Genomic DNA, 24,334 nt, shown 5'->3' with positions numbered 1-24,334 from the left:
ACTAAATTAAATGAAACCCAATGCATATTTTAAGTTATCATCGTATGCTAAATACATTTTGTTGACAGCGTAAAAAGTCTGCCTCATGCAATAATTAAAATAAAACAGCGTTTAAAGTCTGTAAACTAAAACAACCGTGCTTCAAAAGAATTAAAACACTGTGAATTTAGCTGTTGTCTTTTGAAAATGACATACCATTTTACAAACACATTACGCATTGACAGGAGCTCGAAATGAACTGCACGACACACAAACACAACAAGTCACAAACAAGACCTCCATGCCCTGCAACATATACCGCGCGTGTCTAAATCCTCGTTTTCCTCCATCAAAGTGCCTTTTCCGAGCGTCTCCCAGGGAGCTGAGCGAGCGGCAGCCCGCAGCAGCGGTGTGCGGGACGAGGGATACCCGACAATACAGCCCTGCACACTACATGCGCAGCAGCAGCAGCAGCAGCAGCAGCAGCAGCTCCGGGGCTGCTGCAGCGGACGCCCTGCGGAAAGTAAACTTTAAACTTTACACTCTCCTCGAGACGCCGTTTCATTCTTTTCCTCGCGAGAATATCATCGTTTTGACTCTCTTGAGCGGACACTGGCTTTCTGGTGGATATTAAATCGTCACAGAAACTATTGACAAACAGCGACAGCCTTAAAGGTATATATATATATACATATATATACATACATATATATATATATATGTATATATAAATATAAGATGGCATGAAAAAAAAGAAAGGGATGTTGCACCTACTCGTGGCCAGTTTCCGTGCCCTGCCTTTGGACCTCATGGTGCCAGTCTCTCGGCGTGGGTTTGTTTGGATTTTTTCTCGGGGTCTTTTTTCCTCCTTTTTGTTTTTTCTCTGTCCTTTTTCTCTGGGTTTCTCAATCCAAACGCGCTATCTCTCCACCATTGTCAGTCTGGACACCTTCGCACATGCGCACACGCCCCGAGATCTGCCGGCAGCAAGTGCCAGAAAAAGTTTGGGGACGATTTATCACTTTGATATCAACCTGATCTGGTCAAGATGTGTTGAATCGCAGACATCTCCTCTTTTTTTCGTGTCAGAGTTTCCGACGATCACTAAGCGAGAAAGCACGCAGGGCACACTGCAAAAAAAAAACATGTCCGACGTGGTTTGGAGCTTCAGCTTTAGTCGCGTTGTTTATCTAACACGTGAGGAACTTTCTAATTGAGATGCGTCCAAGTGCAGCGTTGACTTATTTCAGGACTCACCTCGAAACCATGTATTGTAAATGAAGGCACGACAGGGCAACACTATCAGTCAGATTGGAAAAAAAAGTCCAAAACCCAAAAGTTAATCTACAATAAAGCAAGGCAATACAAGAGTTGTCGATCTTTTTTTAAGTTTGACAATGAGGACTAAAGAAAAAGCTTTCAATAGATTTTTTTAAAAGTTTTTTTTTTTTTTTGCAGAGCAGAACCCCGGATCTTCAAAGTGTCGAGGATATTAATTATAACAATCCTTATTCTCAATCTTTACAGTGCACCTTTTCTCTTTCAATGGAGTCACATTAATCAACGTTCACTTAAATTACCAATGCTGGATATAGTCATTAAATTTTTTTTTATATTTTAATTGTGTTTTGACCATTATACCGAGAACTGGAAAATGAATGAACCCCCCTCCATCCCCCGCTTGGGCACCCGATTGACAGCTCTAATATGAGAGTGCCCAGGTTTTTTTTTCCTCTCTCTCTCTCTCTCTCCCGCTTTGTGCTGACAATTATTAATATGTTAAGTGCTTAGAATTAATGCCTGTTTGAGACGTTTCTGTTGCAGTGCGTAAATTTCATCACTTGGTAATTGCTGAAGGCTCGAAAAGGATGTTTTCACTCGATTTAACTTGGAAGGAGAATGGCTCTATCAGGAAAGAAAAGAAGAAGAAGAAAAATACACGTCTGTCCAAACCTTCATCTAAATGGAATAATGTTTGGCTCAACTTCTTTTCGTTTTGGGATTTAAAGAAAAAGGGCCACACTCATAAAGGCATGCCATCCAGGCACTAAAAGTCAATAAAAATCACTGCATGTCTGCTGTTATCACATAAACATTTTATAGAGGCATATTTAGATACTGAGTCATATATCAACAAAATAGAGTACCAGCAGATAGAAAAACAGCAAGTCATGATTTGTGACCGAGGATCTGTATTTTATTGCTAAAACCTATGAAAAACGGTCATCTTCTATACCACATAGGCCGCGCATTGATATCATAACGGGGCCAGTATTTGTTCCCAAACAGACACAGCATAATTACAATAATTGGCCATTAATTAGATTCGCATGAGATCATGCTGACCTTGGAGATGAACTCTTTAATGGGTTGTGAACTCGAGCTATCGATTCTAAACTGTGTTGAAACTGATTATAGTCCAGCGCATCATGTACAAAAAAAAAGATAACTATGATACACGTTCAAACTCTGCGAGAGCATGCATAGACAACATATAACAACTCAAATAAAGTAGGCTGTTTAACTTTAGTCCCGTATCGGACTCACTTAAATGGATGACTTAAGAGAGGTTAACATTCTTTATTGTGGTTGTATCTCGCTCTACCTCCACTGCAATGATGCCAATAAGTGGGTTGCGCCTACACACCGTGTCTGAGGAAGGTGGCGCGCGCGCGCGAGAGAGAAAGAGAGAGAGAGAGAGAGAGAGAGAGAGAGAGAGAGAGAGAGAGAGAGAGAGAGAGAGAGAGAGCTGCAGGCGGCGCGCTCAATTAGCCTAAATGGAAACAGTTTTCATTCCCCGCAATAACTCACTCTTCTCCTCCCTCGTCTCCTCTTCCCTATAAAGCGCGTCCTCGATACATATTTTATGATGATACGCTGAACTCGGTGGCAGCGCGGAGCGCCGCGGAGATCCCCGCAGCCCCGTGGATTGTAATTATTAGAAATTAATTGGGTTCGAGACCCGCACGTTCGCAGACAGGATAGATTGCCTCACCTCTGTAACTTTGCGCTACATTCACGCACAAATACCTGAGAACAAACGAGTCGTATTCAATATTGTTTAAAGCAACAACAAAAAAGAAGAAAAAAGTTTGGGTTATTATTTACTGCGTTACAGTAGTAGTGTTTTCAGTCGTTAAAGGGTTAAAAAAAAATAACATGATCTGTATTAAAGGCTGAGGAGGCGGACTAAAAGTGAAAAGGGAGCCTCGGGCGTAAGGAAATTACCAGCGCAGCCTGACCTTTGAGCAGGTAATCAATCACGTGATCAACAGGGATATTTATCACTGCTGTGTCCAACCAAACCAGAAACTAAATAAAAGATGGAAAATGAGAATATTGATATTCTGGGATACTGAATTGGGCCTTGAATTATAAACACAACATACATAATATTTATTTTAAGGTACACATTAGTATTGTTATTATTATTATTATTATTATTATTATTATTATTATTATAATAACACTATTAATGCAATCTGGTCAACATATGCAAAGCCGGAATGCCATCAATTTAAAATTAAAATAAAACACTGCAGGCCCACATTTGATCTTGCCTGTTAATGGTTTCACATTGGCCTACTGGATTTTAGACAAATGTTAGGAACATGTGCTCAGTCAGGGCTTGATTTGTCACAATTTATTTCACCTATTTCTCACACATAATATTGCAATGAATTCCTGCATTTTGTTACAATGCAACTGAATTGCGAAAACCTGCTACGATGATTTATTTGGCCCAGTGCGTGCTGCCTGTGGAGTAAAATCAACCCAAGCAAATGCTTTGAAAGCTTCCACTGAACAGCTAATGCAATACAATTATAATATAGAGAAAATTGTCTGGGAAAATATTTAATATCACCTCCAGTTAAAATTAAATAAGGACTTTTAAAGCAGAGCTTCCAGTAGTAGAAGTATGTCTGACAATCAACTTAATTCAACATCCACATTTAAATGCGTGTAGATATTGATTCTTTTTTTCCCCAGCAGATAAATCAAAAGATTTGTTATGAATTTTGAATGAAGTCATTCATTAAATGCCTAGTCAGTTTCCAGGTAAGGGAGTCCTCAACACCAAACAAAAACATCATTGGAATAATACTACTTGTAATTTAGTTAAACACATAAAAAACTGTGAGATAATCTAAAGAAAAATCTGGTCGAGACTACATGCCTGATAAATTTATTTTGGTATAATCACATGTTATGTAATCCAACACCATTCTAGACAAATGTACAAGGTCTTATCTCAAATCATATAACTGATATTACACTTTACAGTTTTTAATGACAAAATAATTATTCGATCAAAAAATACAAATGCATTTCTCTGGCAGACATGTTTGTGGAATATCAGGATGAAAATATAGATCATTGTGTTTTCAAAACCCTGGCTATGTGTACTATTCTAAGATATACTTTTTCTTTGTGAGCTGAATAAGATGAAACCATTTAATTCAGCAAAATAAACTTACAAACCCATTTGAACTTATTAAATTTGCATTTTTGAAAACAATCAAAAATCAAAAAGATCCCCAGAGATGAGTTAACAAGTCAAAAATGCAATATGGTTCTATATCAGTGCTTGTTCTCCTTGAATGAGGCTGAGTCGATGTGAAAGGATGACCTTGTTGAAAATACTTTATACTGTACCACCCCCTAGTGGACAGTTTACATAAAGTGAACATTAAGATAAGGTACTGATTGTAGTCATGCAGTATTAAAACGTCAGTGCCATTAGTTCTATCAAAAATAAATTAATAAATAGATGGACCACAATGGATAGATCCCTATATCACGATTATGTAGACTGTAAATGACAAACAGGTCAAACTCTATATCGATTGAATAAACTCAAAAACAAATAAACGCAAAAGGCCACAGGTGAATGATTAATGAGCTTAAGCTCATACTGAAGTAGAGTGCATTTTAACAACCGCTTCGGAACTCTGTACGTACGTACGTACGTACGCTTGCACGCACGCACGCACACGCATGCACATACACACACACACACACACACACACACACACACACACACACACACAAAAACACACCACCAGATACAAACTCATCCCGATCAATATCCGTGATCTCCTTGCACAAGTCGCATCAAAAGAGAGATGTGACACGTAATCAATGGAACAGTCGATCAGGTTTATTTATCTCCGTTTCCAGTAACAGCAGACAGTGGAATCCTTGTCAAGTTCCCGGTTGCAAAGCAATTAAGGTAACACTCAGATGGATGGGAAGCTTCGGAGACTGAGGGTGAACCAATCGATACACTGGACAGCGCCCCAGTGCTGCTTACGGCGCAGTTCTTTTGAACTTTAGACTGACACAAATCAAAATTGCTTCGTATAAACCGTTTCAGTATAGCCATCGGCTTTGAAGCTGAATCAATAAGTCAATAAGCAACATGTCCCGCTCACCACATTTTGACGTGGCGCAGTGTAAAATGCGTAGATGTAAATAATCAAACTGATAATGTGCCACATTCATTTTAACTGCTTTAGCTTCAGGGTCCTGGCATCACCTTTGGCTTTGGACAGGTATTTCTTTCCCCAAAATTTCTCTACGGACTAAACAATTACTCAAAAAGGAGTCCGATGAAGAATAATGAAAGTAGCTGTCAGTTAAAGCACTTATTAACCTTATACATTCAGAGGTTTTCCCAAGAACACCAGTGAAGTCGTCAGATTTGCACTCCGAATATTTCTGCACCAGAGGCACTTTTCTCTCCAAAAAACAAGACTTAGAGGAAGCCGAAAGTGGGTCACAGGGCGAGCACACTCTGTCCCACATGAGCTGGGGCTATCATACCTGCAAACTAATCCAAAAGTAAAGGCTGAACCCGGAGCCTGATCAAATGTCCGCAGTTGCATCTTAATTAGTGATGTGCTGAAGTTATAGTTGTCTCCCACATGGCATGAAGTGTCAGCTGTGATGCGTTGTGTGCATATACAAGCATCCTGTTTTACAGACCAAACATTTTTCTTACTTACCAATGTGTAGAAACCCCAACGAGACAACAGCAGTATGGAAGTGTCCACAAGAGGCAGTAAGGTCACCTTTTTTCACCAGAGGCCAGATGCTATATTTTTTTACAAACAGCAAAAAAGGTAAACCTGGGCTCCAACGGATAGTTTTGACAAATGTGTTGTTCACACAGGGTAGCTATTTAATAGATTACATCGTATAGGAAGTTAAAAATCACTTTGTGCCATAGCCACGATTGTGACGCACCAAGGTCCTCAGTGTTATGTTTTTCACAACGTCATTTTCAACTGTCATAATTGGAAAAACACAGGTGTAAATGATGAAATGTATGACGGCTGAATTTCCTTTTCGCTGCTTCAGTTTCAAGGTCATGGTGTTGTGCATGCTGGCTCAATGTCACACTTACTGGGACACTTCAGTAGAACAGAGACACTTTTGTTGTGATCACCCTTTACTTTGCTTTTAGTTACACTTTTAGCAAACATATATTATAGAATGATGTGGTTTATCACATGCCAATATGCGGTTCATTCAAACACACTCTGTAAACATTAATTAATTAATTAGAATTATTTGTCTGGCAATTGTCTGTTATTTATTATTAATTGTCAGACAAAAATGCATATTGTTCTAAAATATGTCCGCAAGCACCTTAGATCACTGACTGCATGACGTCAGTTATGACGTGTTATTCCACACAGCAGATATGTTGGCTTGGCATACTAAAAGAAGGAAGGTAGGATGGCTCAGTTATACTCAAGTACACAGGGAGAGCGACAGTGAGCCAGCATTTATGATACCGGAAATAAGCAGAGCTAAATGGAATTCAGCCATCATTAGTTATTTACACCTGTGTTTTGTGAAAAAAAAGTCCTATCTTTGTTTAAACAGGGCTGCACATTAAAAAAGGCCACACTTCAAACACAATAAAAAAAGATAACCTGCTAAACTAAAAAATAATTTGCCTGTCTCACTTGCCGCAGATTAGCACGCTTCTATTTTCCAATTGCTAGTTGCGCTGAAAGGTGAGACTTTCTTACCTTGTCAACACTCAGAAAAAAAGAGTTGCTCATATATCGCTAGCTATGCAGCTAATATTGGCACTAGTGACGGCTGGTCAACAGAGGGCGCGCTTTTTTAATTAAGCCAATGGATGTAAAAAGACAGTAAAACCAATAAAACATGAGCAACATACAATGCAGATACAGACACATTTCCACATTAAGCTATGTTGCCACATTACTTACCATAAGACTGTATATCTAAAGGCTCCGAGAATAGACTGTAATCAACTTCCAATTTACGTCGAGCTGTAGTACGGAAGCCTCGGCGGACATACTACATACAACCAAAATCACAAATGGTCAAATCCAGCAGATGGCGACACAACAATAATAATGCAATTTGATGGCAGAGTATACCAAACTTTTCATAATGCAATATTGCATTTATAGATTTTGTTAACTATCACAGAAGTTAAAAGTTCAAGTCCAAGGTGTGTTGTTTTGTAGTATAACTTCTTGTACTGCCATACCAAAATTGTGTTCTTGAGACACGTTTTAATAATGTTTTCTACTTTCATATATTGAATGCATGTCAGAGGTCTTCGTGCGAGTGGGCATCTTTGAAACTTTTAGTGGTTTTATCTATATTTACGATTTGTGTTATTGTGGCAGGCACTGCAACAAAAGAGATGATAAGTAACAGGTCCAGGGCTAAACAAGAAGCATATCTGTCTATTTAAAGCTTGCCAGGGATGAGCCAGCAAATCATTTACAGGAGTGTGAAGGTATCTTTTTTCTTTTTGGTCACTGCTTTTTAAGACAATGTATGCCTGGGTTCACGTCCTCCCTCACACCAGCTTTTACACAATGAAAAAATGTAGGTGAGTTGCATCCATAAATATAATACAACAATAGAGAACACCACCTTATGTGGTGGGTAAATTTTAACACTCTTTGAACGCTTACAAACACAGCGAACACAGGTTGCATTTCAATATCAACATTATGTTTGTTGCATGATTTGTGCGTAGCATTAGAAAATACTGTAGTAACTGTAGCCTACTGTAGTGCAGACATGGAAACACAATGTTCTACTATGTTGTTGCTTTAAAAAAAAAAAAAAAGAATATTTTCCAACATCCTCACATAGAATGAAGTGGATCATTTTATGTGAGCTTTATTTTGGAAATTTACTTTTTTTTTTATCACATCACTCAACTTGTCATATAACATATTGTCTTTGAATAAGACATAGCTATAGAAGACTTTTATTTTCATTGAAAACTATTTTTGTTTCGTGCGGTTGTAGTCATTTCTGTTGCATTAGATAAAGGTGAGACATTCTTTTACCCTAAAGGCCAAATTTGGCCATAATGGTGTTGGTAGAAAGAATTGTACTGATCTTGCAAATTACGTGAGGGAATAGTATGCAAGAAAAAGCTTGAGTATTTCAGGAATCAAAGAAGATTTCACCACTGTCCATTGAATTAATACGCCAGCGTAACTCAAATAGACTTGAGTGATTGCCTTCTTTATGAGCAATTGAACTGGATGAAGTAAGTGAATGAGCATTCTCCAAGGTCGGACAAAGACACAATAAGACACAACAGTGCTTTGGGAATTTCAAACATTTTATTTCCAGTATGTATTTTTTTTTTTTTAACAAGTCAAAAGTTTGAGGTGCATAGTTATGAAGGGAGCATGAGCAACATGGTCACAAACACAGACAAACAGCCGAATAATCAGAGGAATTTTGATCAAGGAAACCCGGGGTTGCAGATGTCTTGTGTATGTGACATAGATGTGAGCAAAATATCGTCATTTGCTGCAGTATATCGACTTACTATAAAACACTATAATTCGTACAACATTAGTGTATAGTGTTTCATGTGTAAATATGAATTTGTTCATTTGATTAAGTTAAAATAACACTACCAGCTGCTAGATGTGCACAACATTGTTGGAATTATTTAAAACACAGGACTGCAGTTGGAAGGTCAGTGTTAGTCTGTGCTTCTAATTCAGCTATCCTTGGTCTATAAGATACTTTATTTGAAGAGCGACAGGAGGCATTTGCGAGGCGTGTTCTATACTATCGACACACAATAGCTCACAATATGCATCACAATTTGGCATCGATAACAATAATTTAAAGTTCACTATCTTTGTAAAAATGATTCTGACACTTCCAATCATTTTAATTCTGTCAAGGAACACAATTGTTTTAGTGCCAGTATTGTAACATATTTCATCTCATATGTATTTATCATCCCCTTAAATCAGGATTGTAGTAAAGTTGACTTTTCCGCTGATTTTACATCAGCGGTAATAGATCTTTTGATCTGTGTGGAATGTGGGAGACAGAGAGCAGACGTCAGACTCTTGGCTTGGCAGTGTGAGTTTCAGTTGCTAGAAATACAGTAGCATAGAGCAATATCATCTACAGTTCAGTACTGAAATGCCATTAATAGAGCGGTAGATGGTAACTCAACATAATTACTGTAGTTTAAGTGTACTAAATAAGTTGTGTGTCATTGTCGTAGTGTGGCGACAACAGCAGACGTGAGACTCTTGGATTGGCAGTTTGAGTTTCAGCCGCTCTGGCAGTAAGAGCAATACTTACTCTGAGTAATCATAGTGGTCAGTCAGAACTCTTGGTCATTTTAGCGAGTAATGTGACAGTAACACTAACACTGAGAGCGATTTGATAAAGGATTCATGTGTGTACAAATTGTTGCATGTATCCTTTCCCTAAAAGATTTAGTGTAAACTTATACACATCACCCCCTTTTTTATGTAGATAAAATGTTGAATGGGCACAGGGGTTGCAATTATGTATACTTGTAAACAATTACTAGCATTATCTAAAGCAATTAGCAACAATTTAAACATTATTATATTGTGTTTATGTTGTTTTCACTATGGAAATTGTAGCGATGATTGTATCACTCATTTACATAAATTCATAATGCAGCCATTTTAATCTGTATCAAAATGTGAATTTTTAAATTGAATGTCTCATTAGCTTCCCCCAAAGGGGAAGACCATGATGTGTTGGGCTTCTACCACTAGGTGGCAGTCCTACTGTATTTCCTGTGCTGCACCACTGCAGAGAAGCATCCCAAGCTGGACCTGGCAGACTCAGTACTGCAGCAGTCACTACAAGCAGACCTTAAGACTCATGTACGTTTCAGGACGGATATTGAAGACAAGGCAGGTTAGAGTGTACAAGGGGGCTTCTGTGAGAAAACAAAGATCATTCAAAAAAAATAAGTAAAACAGCCAATATTTCACAGAGTTTCACAACTAGCTCTCGACTGCATTGCATTATGTAGCATTAGTTTCTTTCACACATACCTGTCTGATTTGCTGTGGAGGTTTTCCACTTTGTCACTTCAGGGAAATAAAGCCATGATAGTCACAGATAAGAAAGACTCTCCCCCCAAAAAAACACAATAATCCAGAAAACATAACATCAAGAGGGGATCACAGAAAAAAAAAGGAGCACTACACAGTGGGAACTATATCCACACATATCCACGCAATGCACACACTCCTTCAATGAAACCACCTGTTTGTTATGCGTTTGTAAGGGTTAAAAGTATGAAGAAGGAAAAGTGCACAAACAGACAGGTCAACTCTACAATATTGCTTTTCCCTATAGGAAGACTTTGGATGTACCCTGTTTACAGAGGGATCTGCACAAGTCTCGATAGACAGGGAAGCGTGTGTGTGTGTGTGTGTGTGTGTGTGTGTGTGTGTGTGTGTGTGCGTGTGTGTGTGTGAAATGCTTCCTTATAGCCATAACATTCACAGTTTTACAACACGACAAAGATGCTGTATCACTTTTAACACTGTACAGTCACAGTTACAATGTAAGGAGCCTTTACAGTTTTCCAAAGTAGATTAATCGGTCCAATATACAGTATGAATCTAATGCTTATGCATTAGTTCAACTGAAATACAGTAAATACACTACATAAGTACAGTGTAGATACATACATTGGTACAATGAACAGTGCCTTGGACAGACAGTTTCCATCACAGCCAGTCCAGACACCATCTATAAAGTGCCTTATAATAGGTTATTGCATAATCTGATGTCTGTCTTTTTGCTTCAACTGAAAGCAAAAAGAGGAATGCACTCCAGTTGTAGAGGGCAGCAGGCGGACAGAGGTGAAAAAAATAATAATAATACAATCTTGCCACACAGCTCTGTCTTCACACACGTGTTCGGACAATTCTTCAACTATTTCGACGCCGCACCGTTGTCAGGTAAACACAACGTGAAAATGTTGGATTGTGTCAACTCTGCCAATGTGTTATAAAAGAGCAATGACTTGTGAGTCATGTCCATGATTTCCTGTTTTGTGCAGCCACTCTGAACGGTGGACAAAGTGCTGTATTTGTTTGTATGCAAGGCCAGCGTACTGTACCTTGGTTTCAAAATGGCTCCTAGTATGTGAGTGTGTGGCGTGTGCGTGTATGTTTGTGTGTAGCTTTTGCTCTTGTACTGAGAGTCGGGTCCTTGTCTCCAGTCTTAGCTCTAAGTACGTCCACATTTATCAGGAGATGCAGAAGTGAGATCATGAAGACTTTGTTGGATTCAGCTTTTTTCCCCCCTCTAAATGTTCCTGTTACAAGCTGTTTGATTTGAGCATGTTTTATATTAATATATTTTATCTTTTGGTTTTCATTTTGTTTATTTACACCCGTCTCATTTTAGCTCACTCTTGCTCTTACCAATAAACGTTTTAGTGCTAAGACACCAGTACTATTTAGAAACACAACACAAACTTCTTATTATCTTTGATGCCAACGTTGCGACAGTCACAGAAAGTAGTTGTTGGCTAAATTTTGAGCAAAACAGTGAAAATATTGGCTGAAGTCACATGAAACAAGACAGTTGGCAAAGAAAAATAAACCACTGGCCTCCAGGGGTATTCACACATTCATTTGATAACATTAATATATTCAATATTATGTTTAGAATTCATTAAAATATACTATTTTTTGGACAATATTAAACATCTTTTCCCTGACTATCATTACATTCTTTTTCACTGATCTGTCCCAATGCTGCGTTACCTGCATTGCTGAGGCAGCATCAATAGACTTGTGTGGGAAAGGGATTTCTTACGCTTCTCAGAGCAAGTTTGTATTGAAAGTTAGCCAGTTAGAGTCTGCATGAATTGTACATGATTCACATTTATAGATATGAAAATGCTCTCACTTTTGAATAAGTGTAAAAATGCCTTTCCCCCTTTCCTTCCCAAAAATGCATGCAGGTCGCAGCACTAAAAGAAGAGTCACCTTTTCAATACTCTGACCTGGTTTAAGGGGAAGAAAAGTCGGAGCGGTGATGGGAGGTGGTTGTCAAGCATTGACAGAGCTTCAGTTGATTGAAGTCCATGTGAAGGGTTAAATGGGACCATACAGAGACACACAGAAATGTTACTGCACTGTGGTCCTAGACAACATATACTTATATGAAGTTCTATAAAATGCGCACATGCTAAAAATGCATTGGTTATTAGTCAGAAGCGGCATGATCAATTTCATTCATTTCTATAGGGAGCTAGGTAATCTAGGGATTGTCTTTTGATGAGAGTTTTTTTTTTTTTATAGTATTTTCTATTTTTGTTTATCTTCCCACCAGCAGAGGGAGCAGAAGCAGAACAGGCACCTGTGTTTCCTCTAAAGCAAAAGAATAAAAACCTGTGCATTACTGGATCCTTCAGTCGCCTCAGAAAGCCCAGTTGCCAGCCTTAGCTCGGAAGTAGCTTATCAAAATCTACTCTTGGCATTAATGAACCAAACACCTCAACAGTGTGTCAAACCTGGACCCTGCTGTGAATACGCAAGTTGGAATTCTGACTGGCAGTGGCAGTATTAAAGGTCAGATTCAGGAATAATAAGGTCAGGAGAGAAAATGCTTCGAAAACACTCCAAACCACCGTAGGATTTGTTAAATCATAAAAAGAGTAGAACGTGTTCAGTCAGTAGCCTACTAAAATACTGGTTACAATGCCATTTATTTTTTAAATGTATTTTACCAGTTTTAACCAACAAGTTATATTTATTTTGTAACTGAAAAAGAGCTTAGGTTTATAAACAAAACTCTGGTTGAAGAATCCTCTGGTTTGGGTTTGCAGGTGGATTTGGGTATTCTGTGCAGTTTTTCAGTTGACATCATGGCACTAGATAGATGATGACAATCCATCATGGCATTGAGGTGTCTTTGTTCCCACTGGTTAGGTTTGTTTGGGCCCAGGTTTGACTTTGAGTTGCGGATGCAAGAATCAAACATTCTGGCAAGCTCGTCACTTGAGACTGGTTACCTGTATTTTAGAGTGTCAGTTGTCTAAAAAGAACAACTGAGGATCTGCTTTGCGCAAAGTTATACCTCTGAGATGATGTAAAGAGGGTACGAAAACAGCAAGTGTACTTGGGAGCAGAAGCAGTTTACTTGAGGCTATGCTGTAGAGAAGGTGTTTGGTTTCAGGAGAGCAGAAGTCGATAACAGAGGCTGCACACTGTGTAACAAATGGGCTGTCATGGAGCTGAGAGAGTGATCCAGGCCGATGTACATTCCACACTTTCTGAATCTCAAGCATTATTTAAAATATAAATGTACAAGTTGTATTACCCGCGAGCTAGTAAGATAAACCAGTCCACTGGTAACAGCACTTTCTCTGAGCTCGTACATTTGTCGAACATATAATACAGACATAAAGACGTACTTTGCATTTCACTCATGCCTTTGGTGTCCCTTTGTTGTCTGCTTTGGCTCCTGAACCTCCATTTTCTGTGTTGTCATTCCCTGAGCTGACCAGGCACTCTTTGCTGCAGGGGACAGTGAAACCAAAGGTTAAGATGAACACCCATAGAGGGAGGAAATACAAGGGATGAAGGCGATATATCAACAGCGATCTACTCACTTCTTATCATCTAAATTAGGGAGGATAAACTGAATAACCAAGCCCTTTATCACCATGAAAATGATACTGAATCCAATGACTCCACCCAGCACTGAGACAATGATCACTGTCAAAGTATTGTCGATCTCCTTAACTGGAAAGAGGGAGAGAGGGAAAGCCAGTGTGAGGGAGAACGAGGGAGAGGAGACACTGTGCATGTGTATCTGTCTTAAGGTGCAAGCACTTGTAAGCAGGTGTAATCTGAAGCTAGGTGTTGTGCAGCAGCATGCACTCATGTGTCACATACTTTGGTCCACCACGTAAAGAATGTAGACAGCACTGTGGTTGCGGAACTTCTCTTTTTCGTTCCTGGCGAAACAGTAGTAGTTCCCAGCATCTTCGTAGGTGATGTTCCACAGCAGGATGGAGATGTTGTTGCTCTTTGAGGAGCCGACAAACTCCACACGCTCGTGGTACACGCCGACCTTGGGCTCCACTCCCTCAACAGGAATCACCGCTTCACATAACTAGACACACACACACACATACATAGACACACAGAAATAGATGTACTCGGATGCACATAGACGGGTAGATCAGTATTCATATGAACATTGATCTATATTATTAGCATGGGAGTCCAAGGCATGCAACACAGAAAAGGTCCGTAAAGGTAATTTTAGTATTTTGTTTTTACAGTATGTCCAAGTTGCTCCTGCCTGCAAACAAGTGAGTGAGGGTGTATGTCTGTGTGTGTGTGTGTGTGTTTGTGTTACCTTTATCATGGTTCCATTGTCGTCATAGTGCCAATTGAAGTAGAGGTTTTTGATACCAATGCAGGAGGAGTAGGTGCAGGGCAGCAGGACCGTGGAGCCATTAATTGCGTAAAGATGAGACACTTTACCTGTCGAGACCTCCAGTCCACCAACACTCCATACACCTGAACCAAAGGGAGAAAGGAAAAGATTGGCTTTGATAAACGTAAAGATACACGAGACATTCTAGTTAGAAGTTGGGTCAATTATAGTTCAGGTTACTTTGCTTTCAAACCAGGTTTTAGAACATAATACATGACAGGCGATTAAGTAATGCTTGTCTGCGAGCTCACTTGGCTGGGCTAGGATTACTGTAAAAGATGAGTGCAACTGATGAGTAATGCCATTACAAAGTTAAGTAGCTTATATTACAGTAAGTACTGCTAATGAGATGAAAGTTTTCTCCCCCCCGCCCTCCCCGCCCCCGCTCCGCCTCCCACCCCGTCCCCCCAAACAGTGTTTCATATGCTTTGTTAGTGCGTTTGAATTTCTTGAGTCTAGACTGAAACTCAGTTTCTGGTTGAGGATGATGTAGCCGTAATCAATGCTGCAGCCTCCCAATACAAAGTAAAATGTGCCAAGCGACAGCTGGCGGACATTGATTTTAAGATCTTCTCTTGATTCAGTCAACTCTGACTCTGAGGCTGATGGCACCAGCTTTTCACTCTTAGTATTATCAATACTTTCTGGACATAAAGACATGATGCTAGCACTGTTATCCTGTTTCCAGTAAATCCTCTCACTCCAATCCAAACAACAGTTGTTTTCATCCTGCCTGCCTGTTTAACTAACACTCCTGTCATTCACACCAGATCATCTCTCATTCCCTTCACCTGGTCCTCACGTCCGTCTCACCTGCAGCCCGTTCCCTCTTCAGTTTCTCACTATTTAGGTTCCCATTACTTGTGCTTGTCCACATTGTCATGTGTGTTATTCCCTGCGCATCTTTGGATTTGTTCACCTGTTTGACTGATTTTTCAGAACATAAACACCTGGATATAAATAAGTTAATATTTGTCCTCGGATGGTTAATATTGTGCGTTCATGAATTCTTCTGAAAATATCCCTTACTCAGTTCCATCGCCGCTCCTGTGAGTCACACCAGAATGTGTGTCAGACTTGGGCGGGTAACTGACGGCGAGACGAAAATGCGACCAAATCAAAACTAATTATTTAGAAATGGTATTGGTGTCATGTGGCGTTGTTGCGCTAAGCAGAAGCACACACAGTAACTCTTCCATTTACAAAAGAGATTTGGGCTGAGTATGTTTTTTTATTTTTTCAAGTGACAGCTGGTGTAATTCTCAGATTGTGCTCTGGTGTCTCTCACACACTCGGGGGTCCTATTTATAAACGCTCTTCTACATACTGACCCACTCAGGCTCACGTTGCACTTGAACATGGTGCAAACTGTTTTAAAGCAACACATAGGCATGCCATATAATATGTTTTTCCACTGCATGCTTTGCAGCTCTGTGAAGACATCAGTGTGAACAAAAGCGGCCGAATCCCTCAAGTCATTTTGGATGAAATCCCTGTTGACTTTCACACATTGAGTGTTAAATGCTCTGGACACACTGTAATCCTTTGGGGTGCTCACTTTTGAAGTTGAGATGATTGCCCATTTTGGGTGCCGACAATTTATAGTTACTGTGATTAAGTGATCCAATTGCAACTGTGGATGTGAAAAATGTATATAGAATGAAAACAAATCATTTGTGTATCATGTGAAAAGGGCAGTGTGGGATGAAAAGCAGAAGATATATCATTTTAGTGATAAAAAAAAGATACAGATACTTTTTATAATCTAGAAAAACATGATGCTCGTCGTGCTATAGCACATTGCACTTCATCTTTTTATTAACCTAGGACGAGTCTGTGTCTGATTTATAGATTCAGCAGACAACCAGAGAGCAGGGACAAAATCAAACACACTTGGCTGACGAGAGAGAGAGATAATTGTGCCATCCTACCAGTAGCAGTGTGTAGCAGCCCTCGTGCCATTTGCAATCAACATAAAAGTCTTGATCAGTTAATGGGAGAGGATGATAAATATAGTAAGCAAGCAGATGTCTCATTATTGTGTTTTTTTCCTCTCTTTCTCTCTCCATTTGTATGTTCTCTGTCTCCGTGTCCCTTAGGCCCAGTGGGGCTGAGCTGAATGAAACATGGCTGTAAAAGCAAATATGTGAATGCAGCCAACCCCCGACGCGGTCACCACATGTTGATAATACAGCACAGGAGGATTTTGTAATCAACAGGGAAATTATCATAAGTGGTAAACAGGCCTCAGATTTCAGCAATTAACTGTGTTGTGCATTGTTTCTAATTCAACCTTTTAACAGCTGTCTTGTGTGTAAAGTGTCACGTGTAGTTCACGATGAAACACAAACTGGATACATTTGTCTGGTTCATGTGGCAATACAGTTTAACATCGTTGAATGTCGCAATACAATTATATAATTATACACTAAAAGTATTTCAATAAGTATGGTTTGGTTGTACTTCTCCGTTTCACCTCTCTCCTCTCGTCTTCTAGCATATGATATTTTTACTTTTCCTCTGTATTTGACTCGTCGCCTCCCTTTCACTAGCAACTCAGGCCATTCGGGTTCTCCTTGTTCTTTTCCGTTTCTAGTTTGGCTCTCTTTTAATGGGCCCTTGCGATTCTTTTTCTCTGCAGCACTGGACATTTTCGGCCTTGCTCTCTTTACTCCCCAACCCCCAAAAAGATTACTCATACTGGCTCTCAGAATGTTTTTCTCAGGGATGCTATAACTAAATAAATCGAGGAGACACATGGGGAGCTGGTTTTATATTTTGGGTGTCATCCGTGACAACTTAAAGGTTTGAAATGCTTTCTATTGCCGGCTGCTCGTCTGAATCGCCGTTAAATGTATAGTTAAAAAATCTTTTACAATCTATCAATCAGTACTGGCGCAGTGCCACGGAGCAAGGTTAGTAAAGAAGCGCTTCAGAGAGAATAATGGTGCAAAGGAAAACACGGGAGAAACAAGGAAGAATCTCCCTTCCAAATGGCTCACGCGCTGTGGAAGCGCGATGATCTTTTACATATCGGAGAGGAGTGTCCCCCCTCGTGCCCAGAAATAGATTTCACACCTCCCTCCTTCTACACCTCTGCTCTCTACTATCCTCTTTCCCTCCGCCCCCTTCCTCTTCTTCTCAAATGTATTCAGCTTGTCCTGACAAACACCCGTGGAAGCACACACTGCGATACCACTAGCCCAGTTGTGTTGTGCATGTGCGTGGTATACATGCATGTCAACGTGCGTCTGTTCCTCCGGTATGAATACATGCACTTGAGTGTACATGAGTAATGGAATGTATGATATTTTTAGCTCCACTATCAAATATCTCTTGTCTCAGTTGGGAAACCATCAATATCTGAATCACTGATGGGAGAAAGAGCAACTGACTGCAAGTGTGTGTGTGTGTGTGTGTGTGTGTGTGTGTGTGTGTGTGTCCTTGGCTGTCTGTGAAGGTGAGTTCTTCTTCTTCTTTTTTTTTTCTAAGTAGGCCACAGATTGAAGGGTTAATGCTTCTTCAAGTGAACCCATTGAGAACCGACCGAAGACACTATTACCTCTGTGAGTAAAAGAGGGAGGGAGAAGTGATGGGAAGGGGTGAGAGAGAGAGAGAGAGAGAGAGAGAAGGAAGGGAGGTAACCGGCAGAAGGAGAGAGATGAATGGCGGATCAGTGGTAATGAAGCTGCTGCAGTGGGCAGGAAGTGATGGAAGGGGACGGAGAGGTGGTGGGATGTCCTCCTCAAGGTGAGTAAGTGACGGCAAAGCTAAGAAATTACAACAGCAGGTAAGACACTAAATCAACTGTGGCCAAGGCAGGGTCACGGTCACACTGCACATACAGACACACACCAGTACCAACATACACAATCATCACATTGACACGCCAACTACTGAAACCGACTGCTGTTCTGTAAACCTGCGCTGCGCTAAATCCGTTTGCCGTGTTGCTCTTCCTGCCGTTGGTTGTTTATTCTCTACAACAAAACGCGTTGCGTAATCCCCTATGTTAACGTATGGCACCTTGTGAAAGGAAGACTTGTGAAAGCGAGGAGGATGAAAGGGGGTTGAAGTGATATTTGTTTTGTGTGTTTGCATGTCTCGGAACGTTTGGGATTACACCTCTTTGTTTTCAGAGGAGCATGTTTGGCCCGTTAAGTAATCCGTGCTCTGAGTCGTGTCTGTCATAGCGAGGGCTCGTAAAATCAGTGGCCTCTCTGTGCGAAGGATGAACAGTGGCGGCTCCAGCCAAATCTCTGGGGAGGAGGGTCAATTGTTGTGACGATGGTGACCCGATCAATGGGAAATTTATCCAAAGTCATTTTGTGTTTCATTCAGACGGCAAATGCATTTACAAAACATAGATTTGTCCCCAAAAGAAGGAGAATGAAATGATTCAAACTTCCATTTAGTCGATGCTCCCGTGGTGTTGCATGATGGGAGAATATTGTGGGAACAGAAATATCTTCTTTTTTTTAGCCCCTCTACAGTCTACTCAGCGGTCAGATGGAAGAGGTTTTAACTATGATTTATTCATCTGATATTCCAAGAGTACTAACCCTCGACTAACCTTCTATTTATATTGTGAAGTTTGAAGAAGAGTGTTGCTCAAGCAACACATCGCTCGTGCATTTTAGCTTGTTCCCAGCTGCTTTGTTGTTCCTACTCAAATCAAAGCTTCCAGTTTATTTGACAAACGGCTGAAGATTTCTTCTATTCTCATTCAACTGTTGCTCAGAGGATCATTCTCTCTTTCAGTTGTGTTATGCATTTGTTATGTATTTGTAAAGAATACACCTTTGGTTGTAAAGGCATCTCCTTTATAGGGCAGAATAAAGAACAGTGTCACTGGGGATGAAAATTCGCAGAAAAGTGATCAATTGCCCGCTCATTGAACTGACTATATATATATATATATATATATATATATATATATATATATATATATATATATATATAAATCCTTGGGGATTAATAAAGTATCTATCTATCTATCTATCTATCTATCTATGGGTAGCATGGTCAGTGCATTCAGGCGTTTCTGCCCAATTGCATTTTACAGGATTGTCTAAGTTCTCTTTAAGGTCGAGGATACAAGTTGTATCTCAGGTGAAGTCTCCTGCAGGTTGTAACTCAGTGGAACTTCCCATACGCATCTACAACCATGTCTCTTTACTTTCTCCAAGAGATGATGCCGTTGTGGTCCATGCGGTGTCCGTGCAGCGATCAGGATGCAACAGAACGCCGAACTCAAATGATCATTCTTGTGACTTGGCCCTCTATTATACAGTTTCAAAGGTGTAGTCTTAGTAGTTTAAAGGGCAGGACTTTTAAAAAATAATTGATTAAATACATAATTGCCCAATTATTCCACATCTGACTTTGATTGGGGTTTTGTTTCATTTGTGTCTATATTTCTGTTTCCCATGGTTCTGTTGAAAGAGATTGCTGCAATGTTTTGAAAAAGGAATGGAATATATTAGGGAATATATTCAAGATGCAGGACGATTGGTTTTACACAAGCATGACATTTCAACAGTTGTGTAATGGGCATATAAGGATGCATAAAGCATATAATATATTAAAATGCAGAATATAATGAAATATGATTTTAGGTAATGTCACGTTGGAGAATGGAGATGAAAATCACTGCCACGGATGAGATGGCATGTGCAGCAGAGGTACATTTGATTCATCATGATATCACTACATGCTGGACATAATAATCAGTGGTCAAACTGAAGAACTGCAAAGAATGGAAAGACAGCAGCTCAACAGATCAGAACCTATAAAATGTTATTTATTGACACCAACAGAAGGCTACCACAAAATGAGTTTGGTCCAAGGTCTTAACAAGGTCAACAACAAAAAATGAACAAATGATGGTGATTGATTGACGGTATTTGGAAGGGTCCACAGTGGCTTTCACTTGGATTGTTTTTAGATGAAACATTTCAGATATTGAGCCCTTCATAGGACTATTTTCTTGTGAAACACTTTCAGTACACTTGTTAACTTCTTTTTCTCAAACCTTCAAGATCTCATTTGGTTTGCAAGATGTCAATTGAATTCTACTAAACAGGCTATACACCATTTACTCTGTGATGACAGTTCTATTGGTTCCTTTTCTTCCCTTTGAAATAAGATTGTCTCATTTTGCCTCAACTGCATCGGATTCACCAGATCTTGTAGCAATTAAGGGGCCATTGTAACAAATGATGCTGGAGTAGGACTTATCTTGACTGAAATGCAATACTTTTTTCTTAATGTGGACAGCATAAGCTGAGTCTGAATTTGTATCACTAACCACATTACATTTGTGGACCATTAAAAATCCCCAAAATCCATCAATAAATGTGAAAGTAAACAATTTAAAGAGCGGAAACAGCTTCCAGCCTCAAACATATTCCTGCATGAAATTTTGAGCTGTAGAATGGACTTAACTATCAAAATAATTTAAACTGTCAATAGCACTTAAATTGAGAACTTGAAATAAACTTGTTGGTCTTGTGTTAGCGTCATAAGGCTCAACTGTGAGTGTATGATCAAAAACACAAATCACCACTGCACCACTACGTCACTAGCAGCAATACTACAACCAACCACACAGACACACACACACACACACACACACGGTGAGAACTATAGCTATAACAAATGATTTAATGTATGAGGCGATTAGTTTTCTACATTTGTATTTCTCTCCCTTTTAAAAATTCCTCCCCTGAAAATGTCCCCATATTATAAACAGACATGAAGAGGCATCTAGTCAGTCATCTAGTCAGCTCAGCACATGTCCAAGTTGGGAACGGCACAGGGTTGGATGTTACATATGAACCTTGATGCTCTCAGCACAGCAACAAGTAAACATCACCTGTGACATAACCATGCGGTTTACCCTTCAGATGTGGAAAGAGCATGGTGAGTAGAAGAAGCCAAAGCAGGCGCGATAGAACAGCAGATGTTGGTGTGTAGCCATAAAATTTTTAAAAAAAAGAGTAACGATTTACTGTGACAGCTGAGACCCACCCACCAAAAGTGACATAAAAAAAAGAACACTTCAACCAAATGAGCAGAAGAGGAAGGTGAAGAGGGAAACAAGTTGAAACGTAAAGACAGCACGAGGCGTCTGGGATCAACAAAAAAAAAATGTTATCCAGAGGAAAGAAGTACAATTTTGTGGTGGAGTGGAGAGACATAGTGGAAGAGTGAGGAATGACAGTGCAGCTGAAGGTAGAGAGAGAAGTATAGAACTCACCGAGCAGCAGTGCAACTGCCAGACCCGCGTGAAGCAGATCCCCTGGACTCAGCCGACCAGAGACACTTGAACTGGTGCGGTCCACTGACGCCATGACGCCACTTGTCTGTCTGTCTGTGTTCGTGTGTGTCTTTGTCAATATGTCCTTGTCTGCCAGTCTGGTCAGCCGGAACTGTGTCCAATCTGTGCAAATGTGTTTGTGTCTTGGTGTGTGTTTGTCTCTGGAGCAAGGCGGGACACTGAGCTGTGCAGCTGAAGTCCTGCTCTCAGTCCCTCCCTCTTTTCTTCTCCCCTCCTCTGCACTCTGTCCCAGGAATGAACAGAGGGAGGAAGCGCAAAGAGAGAGAGAAGGATGAATTCCTTCAGTGACTCCTCGACCGAGCAGTTGTTCCCCTGCACTGCACTCCTAGCAGGCCAGAAAAGCTGAGGCAAAGACAAACTAAAGAATTCAGCAGTTGAGCGAAAAGTGCAGGCTCTCTGTCTCTCTCTCTCTCTCCCTCCCTTCGCCGTCCTCTGTCGCTGTCTCTTCCAGGCTCAGCGGCGATTATCCAGCAAAGGAGAGTGTGAGGCGTGAAGCAGCGAGGAGCAGCGAGGCAGAGAGGTAGCGGCGCAGCAGTGTGGTGTCAGACAGCTCCACTGCTTCAGCAGCAGCAGCAGCAGCAGCAGCAGCAGCAGCAGCAGCAGCAGCGGTCAGGGAAGCAGGCTGGCTGTCAAACCCCACAGGGGGGAGACATAGGCTGAAAGGGGGGGGAGGAGGAGGAGGAGGAGGAGGAGGGCACACGAGAGAGGCACGGAGGGATGCTGGAGCAGAGCCAGCAGCCAGGACAGAAAAAGCAGAAAAGCGCGTGTCTCCCTGGCCAGCACCGGGAGGAATGAGCAGGAGAGATACTGCAGCGGTAGAGGCGAAGAGAGCGAGAGAGAGAGAGAGCGAGAGAGAGAGAGAGAGAGAGAGAGAGAGGAGGGGATACAGTGGAATGGCGAGAGGGAGGCAGGGGGTGATAACTGCTGCCACGTGTACACACACACACACACACACACAGACACACACACACACACGCAGGCACCCAGCGCAGTAAAACTCAGTCAGCCTTACTCAAGAGGGTCTCAGAGATGGACACGTGCTGGGTGCTTCACCCGTGGACCACATACCCCTGTCTTCTTCACTGCATCCTTTACTCCGGTTTCCATTTTCATGCGTCTCACATTTGATGTGCTAAACTCTTGATTTGGCCGGCTGACACATTGGCAACATCTCATGTTTTGTCTCTTTCTTGTTCCCCATTCAGTTCCGCGGTAGAACTGCACTTGTTTGGACGGGCTTGTTTTGAATTGAAAACATTGCTTGCAAAACTTGATCTTTAGCAGAAATCTTTTGGTGTTACATTACTGTTTTAAGGCACTATGCAGTATACTTCAGGTATACAAGCACAGGACTGTGTATTTTAATACATTTTGACTTTCTATTTGCATAACAGAGGGCTTTTTGTAGATGTTTTTGAAATAATTTGCTTGGTACATTTGACGACAAACTACTGCCAAAAACTGTCCCGATGCAAGCCAATTTGGGCAAAAGGCCCAGACAGCATCCTTTGAGGTCTGTGGACCAGAGCTCGTCCATCCAATCAGGAAACGTGACTGTACTATAAAGACCTGGCCTTGACGTATGTTCTTTGGCTTTCAATCAGATTGCCACAGACTACCTTCAGAAACTGGTCTTAGTTTACATGCCTTTGCCTGCAGAGCCCATAGGTGCAGTAACATGTCAATCACACCACGCCACAAAACACGGACCACCAAGACAGTACATAAACACCATGTAGTTCAGCCTTCAACACAACACAGTTCCAGTAAAGTCCACCACTTTAATGTGCAGGATGACCTCATTCACAGGATTTATGACTTCCTAGCCTATTGAGCGGCACATCATCGTGTCATGGTCGATGTCCGCGGCCCGTTTTTTAAATCCCGAATACAATTTTTCCATTTCACTCAAAGATGTACATATAAACCTAATGTTAGCACCCAAGGGGTTCTATCTACCTTTATGTGTGCAGGTCACTTTTAGTGTTGTAACATCTTGTTGGGCCATGGAGGATGAACTGACTTTTGACACACTGTAGACTCTCACAGGCATGATAAAAGGAGACAGTTCATCTGCTAAACTGTTAGCACTCCATGTACAGCCCCCCCACCACCTACTTTACTGCGGAACATAATTGACCCCTTGGTCCATCCACATATAACAGAAAATTATTCATGCATCCGATTAGTCATACTCAAAGTCCCCACAATCACCTCAGACTCAGTACA

The 24,334-nt window shown here is 40.7% G+C and overlaps 2 protein-coding genes across 6 annotated transcripts in view; both read right to left on the bottom strand.

Annotated features, from left to right (window-relative positions):
* The window catches only part of mecom (MDS1 and EVI1 complex locus), a 132,539-nt gene extending 126,477 nt beyond the window's left edge, over nucleotides 1–6,062 (bottom strand). For all 5 annotated transcript variants that reach the window (XM_068585409.1, XM_068585410.1, XM_068585411.1 and 2 more), the window contains exon 1: nucleotides 5,988–6,062. The gene's annotated coding sequence lies outside the window, so the exon portion shown is untranslated. The remainder of the gene's footprint in view (nucleotides 1–5,987) is intronic.
* A 2,546-nt stretch (nucleotides 6,063–8,608) lies between these two features.
* On the bottom strand, nucleotides 8,609–22,414 carry LOC137790676 (sodium channel subunit beta-4-like). The gene is made up of 5 exons (XM_068585118.1): nucleotides 22,025–22,414; nucleotides 14,683–14,846; nucleotides 14,214–14,433; nucleotides 13,928–14,060; nucleotides 8,609–13,832 (listed from the first exon to the last, which is right to left on the bottom strand). Exons 1-5 carry the CDS (start codon nucleotides 22,116–22,118, stop codon nucleotides 13,742–13,744), a joined length of 702 nt encoding a protein of 233 aa, XP_068441219.1. The 5' UTR covers nucleotides 22,119–22,414; the 3' UTR covers nucleotides 8,609–13,741.
* Nucleotides 22,415–24,334: the final 1,920 nt, after the last annotated feature.

Source organism: Clinocottus analis, unplaced genomic scaffold (genome assembly GCF_023055335.1).
Source record: "Clinocottus analis isolate CAN_PGR_092001 unplaced genomic scaffold, fCliAna1.0.p SCAF_2, whole genome shotgun sequence".
In the NCBI taxonomy this organism is placed as follows: Eukaryota; Metazoa; Chordata; class Actinopteri; order Perciformes; family Cottidae; genus Clinocottus; species Clinocottus analis.
This window is presented reverse-complemented; position numbering and strand designations above follow the sequence as displayed.

Excerpts from the sequence above, each read along its gene's own strand:
- LOC137790676 (XM_068585118.1), bottom strand. The coding sequence starts at position 22,118 with ATGGCGTCAGTGGACCGCACCAGTTCAAGTGTCTCTGGTCGGCTGAGT. Across the intron at positions 14,434-14,682 it reads ACAATGGAACCATGATAAAG|TTATGTGAAGCGGTGATTCC; the intron begins GTAACACAAACA and ends GTGTGTGTCTAG. Across the intron at positions 13,833-13,927 it reads CCTAATTTAGATGATAAGAA|CAAAGAGTGCCTGGTCAGCT; the intron begins GTGAGTAGATCG and ends TGTCCCCTGCAG.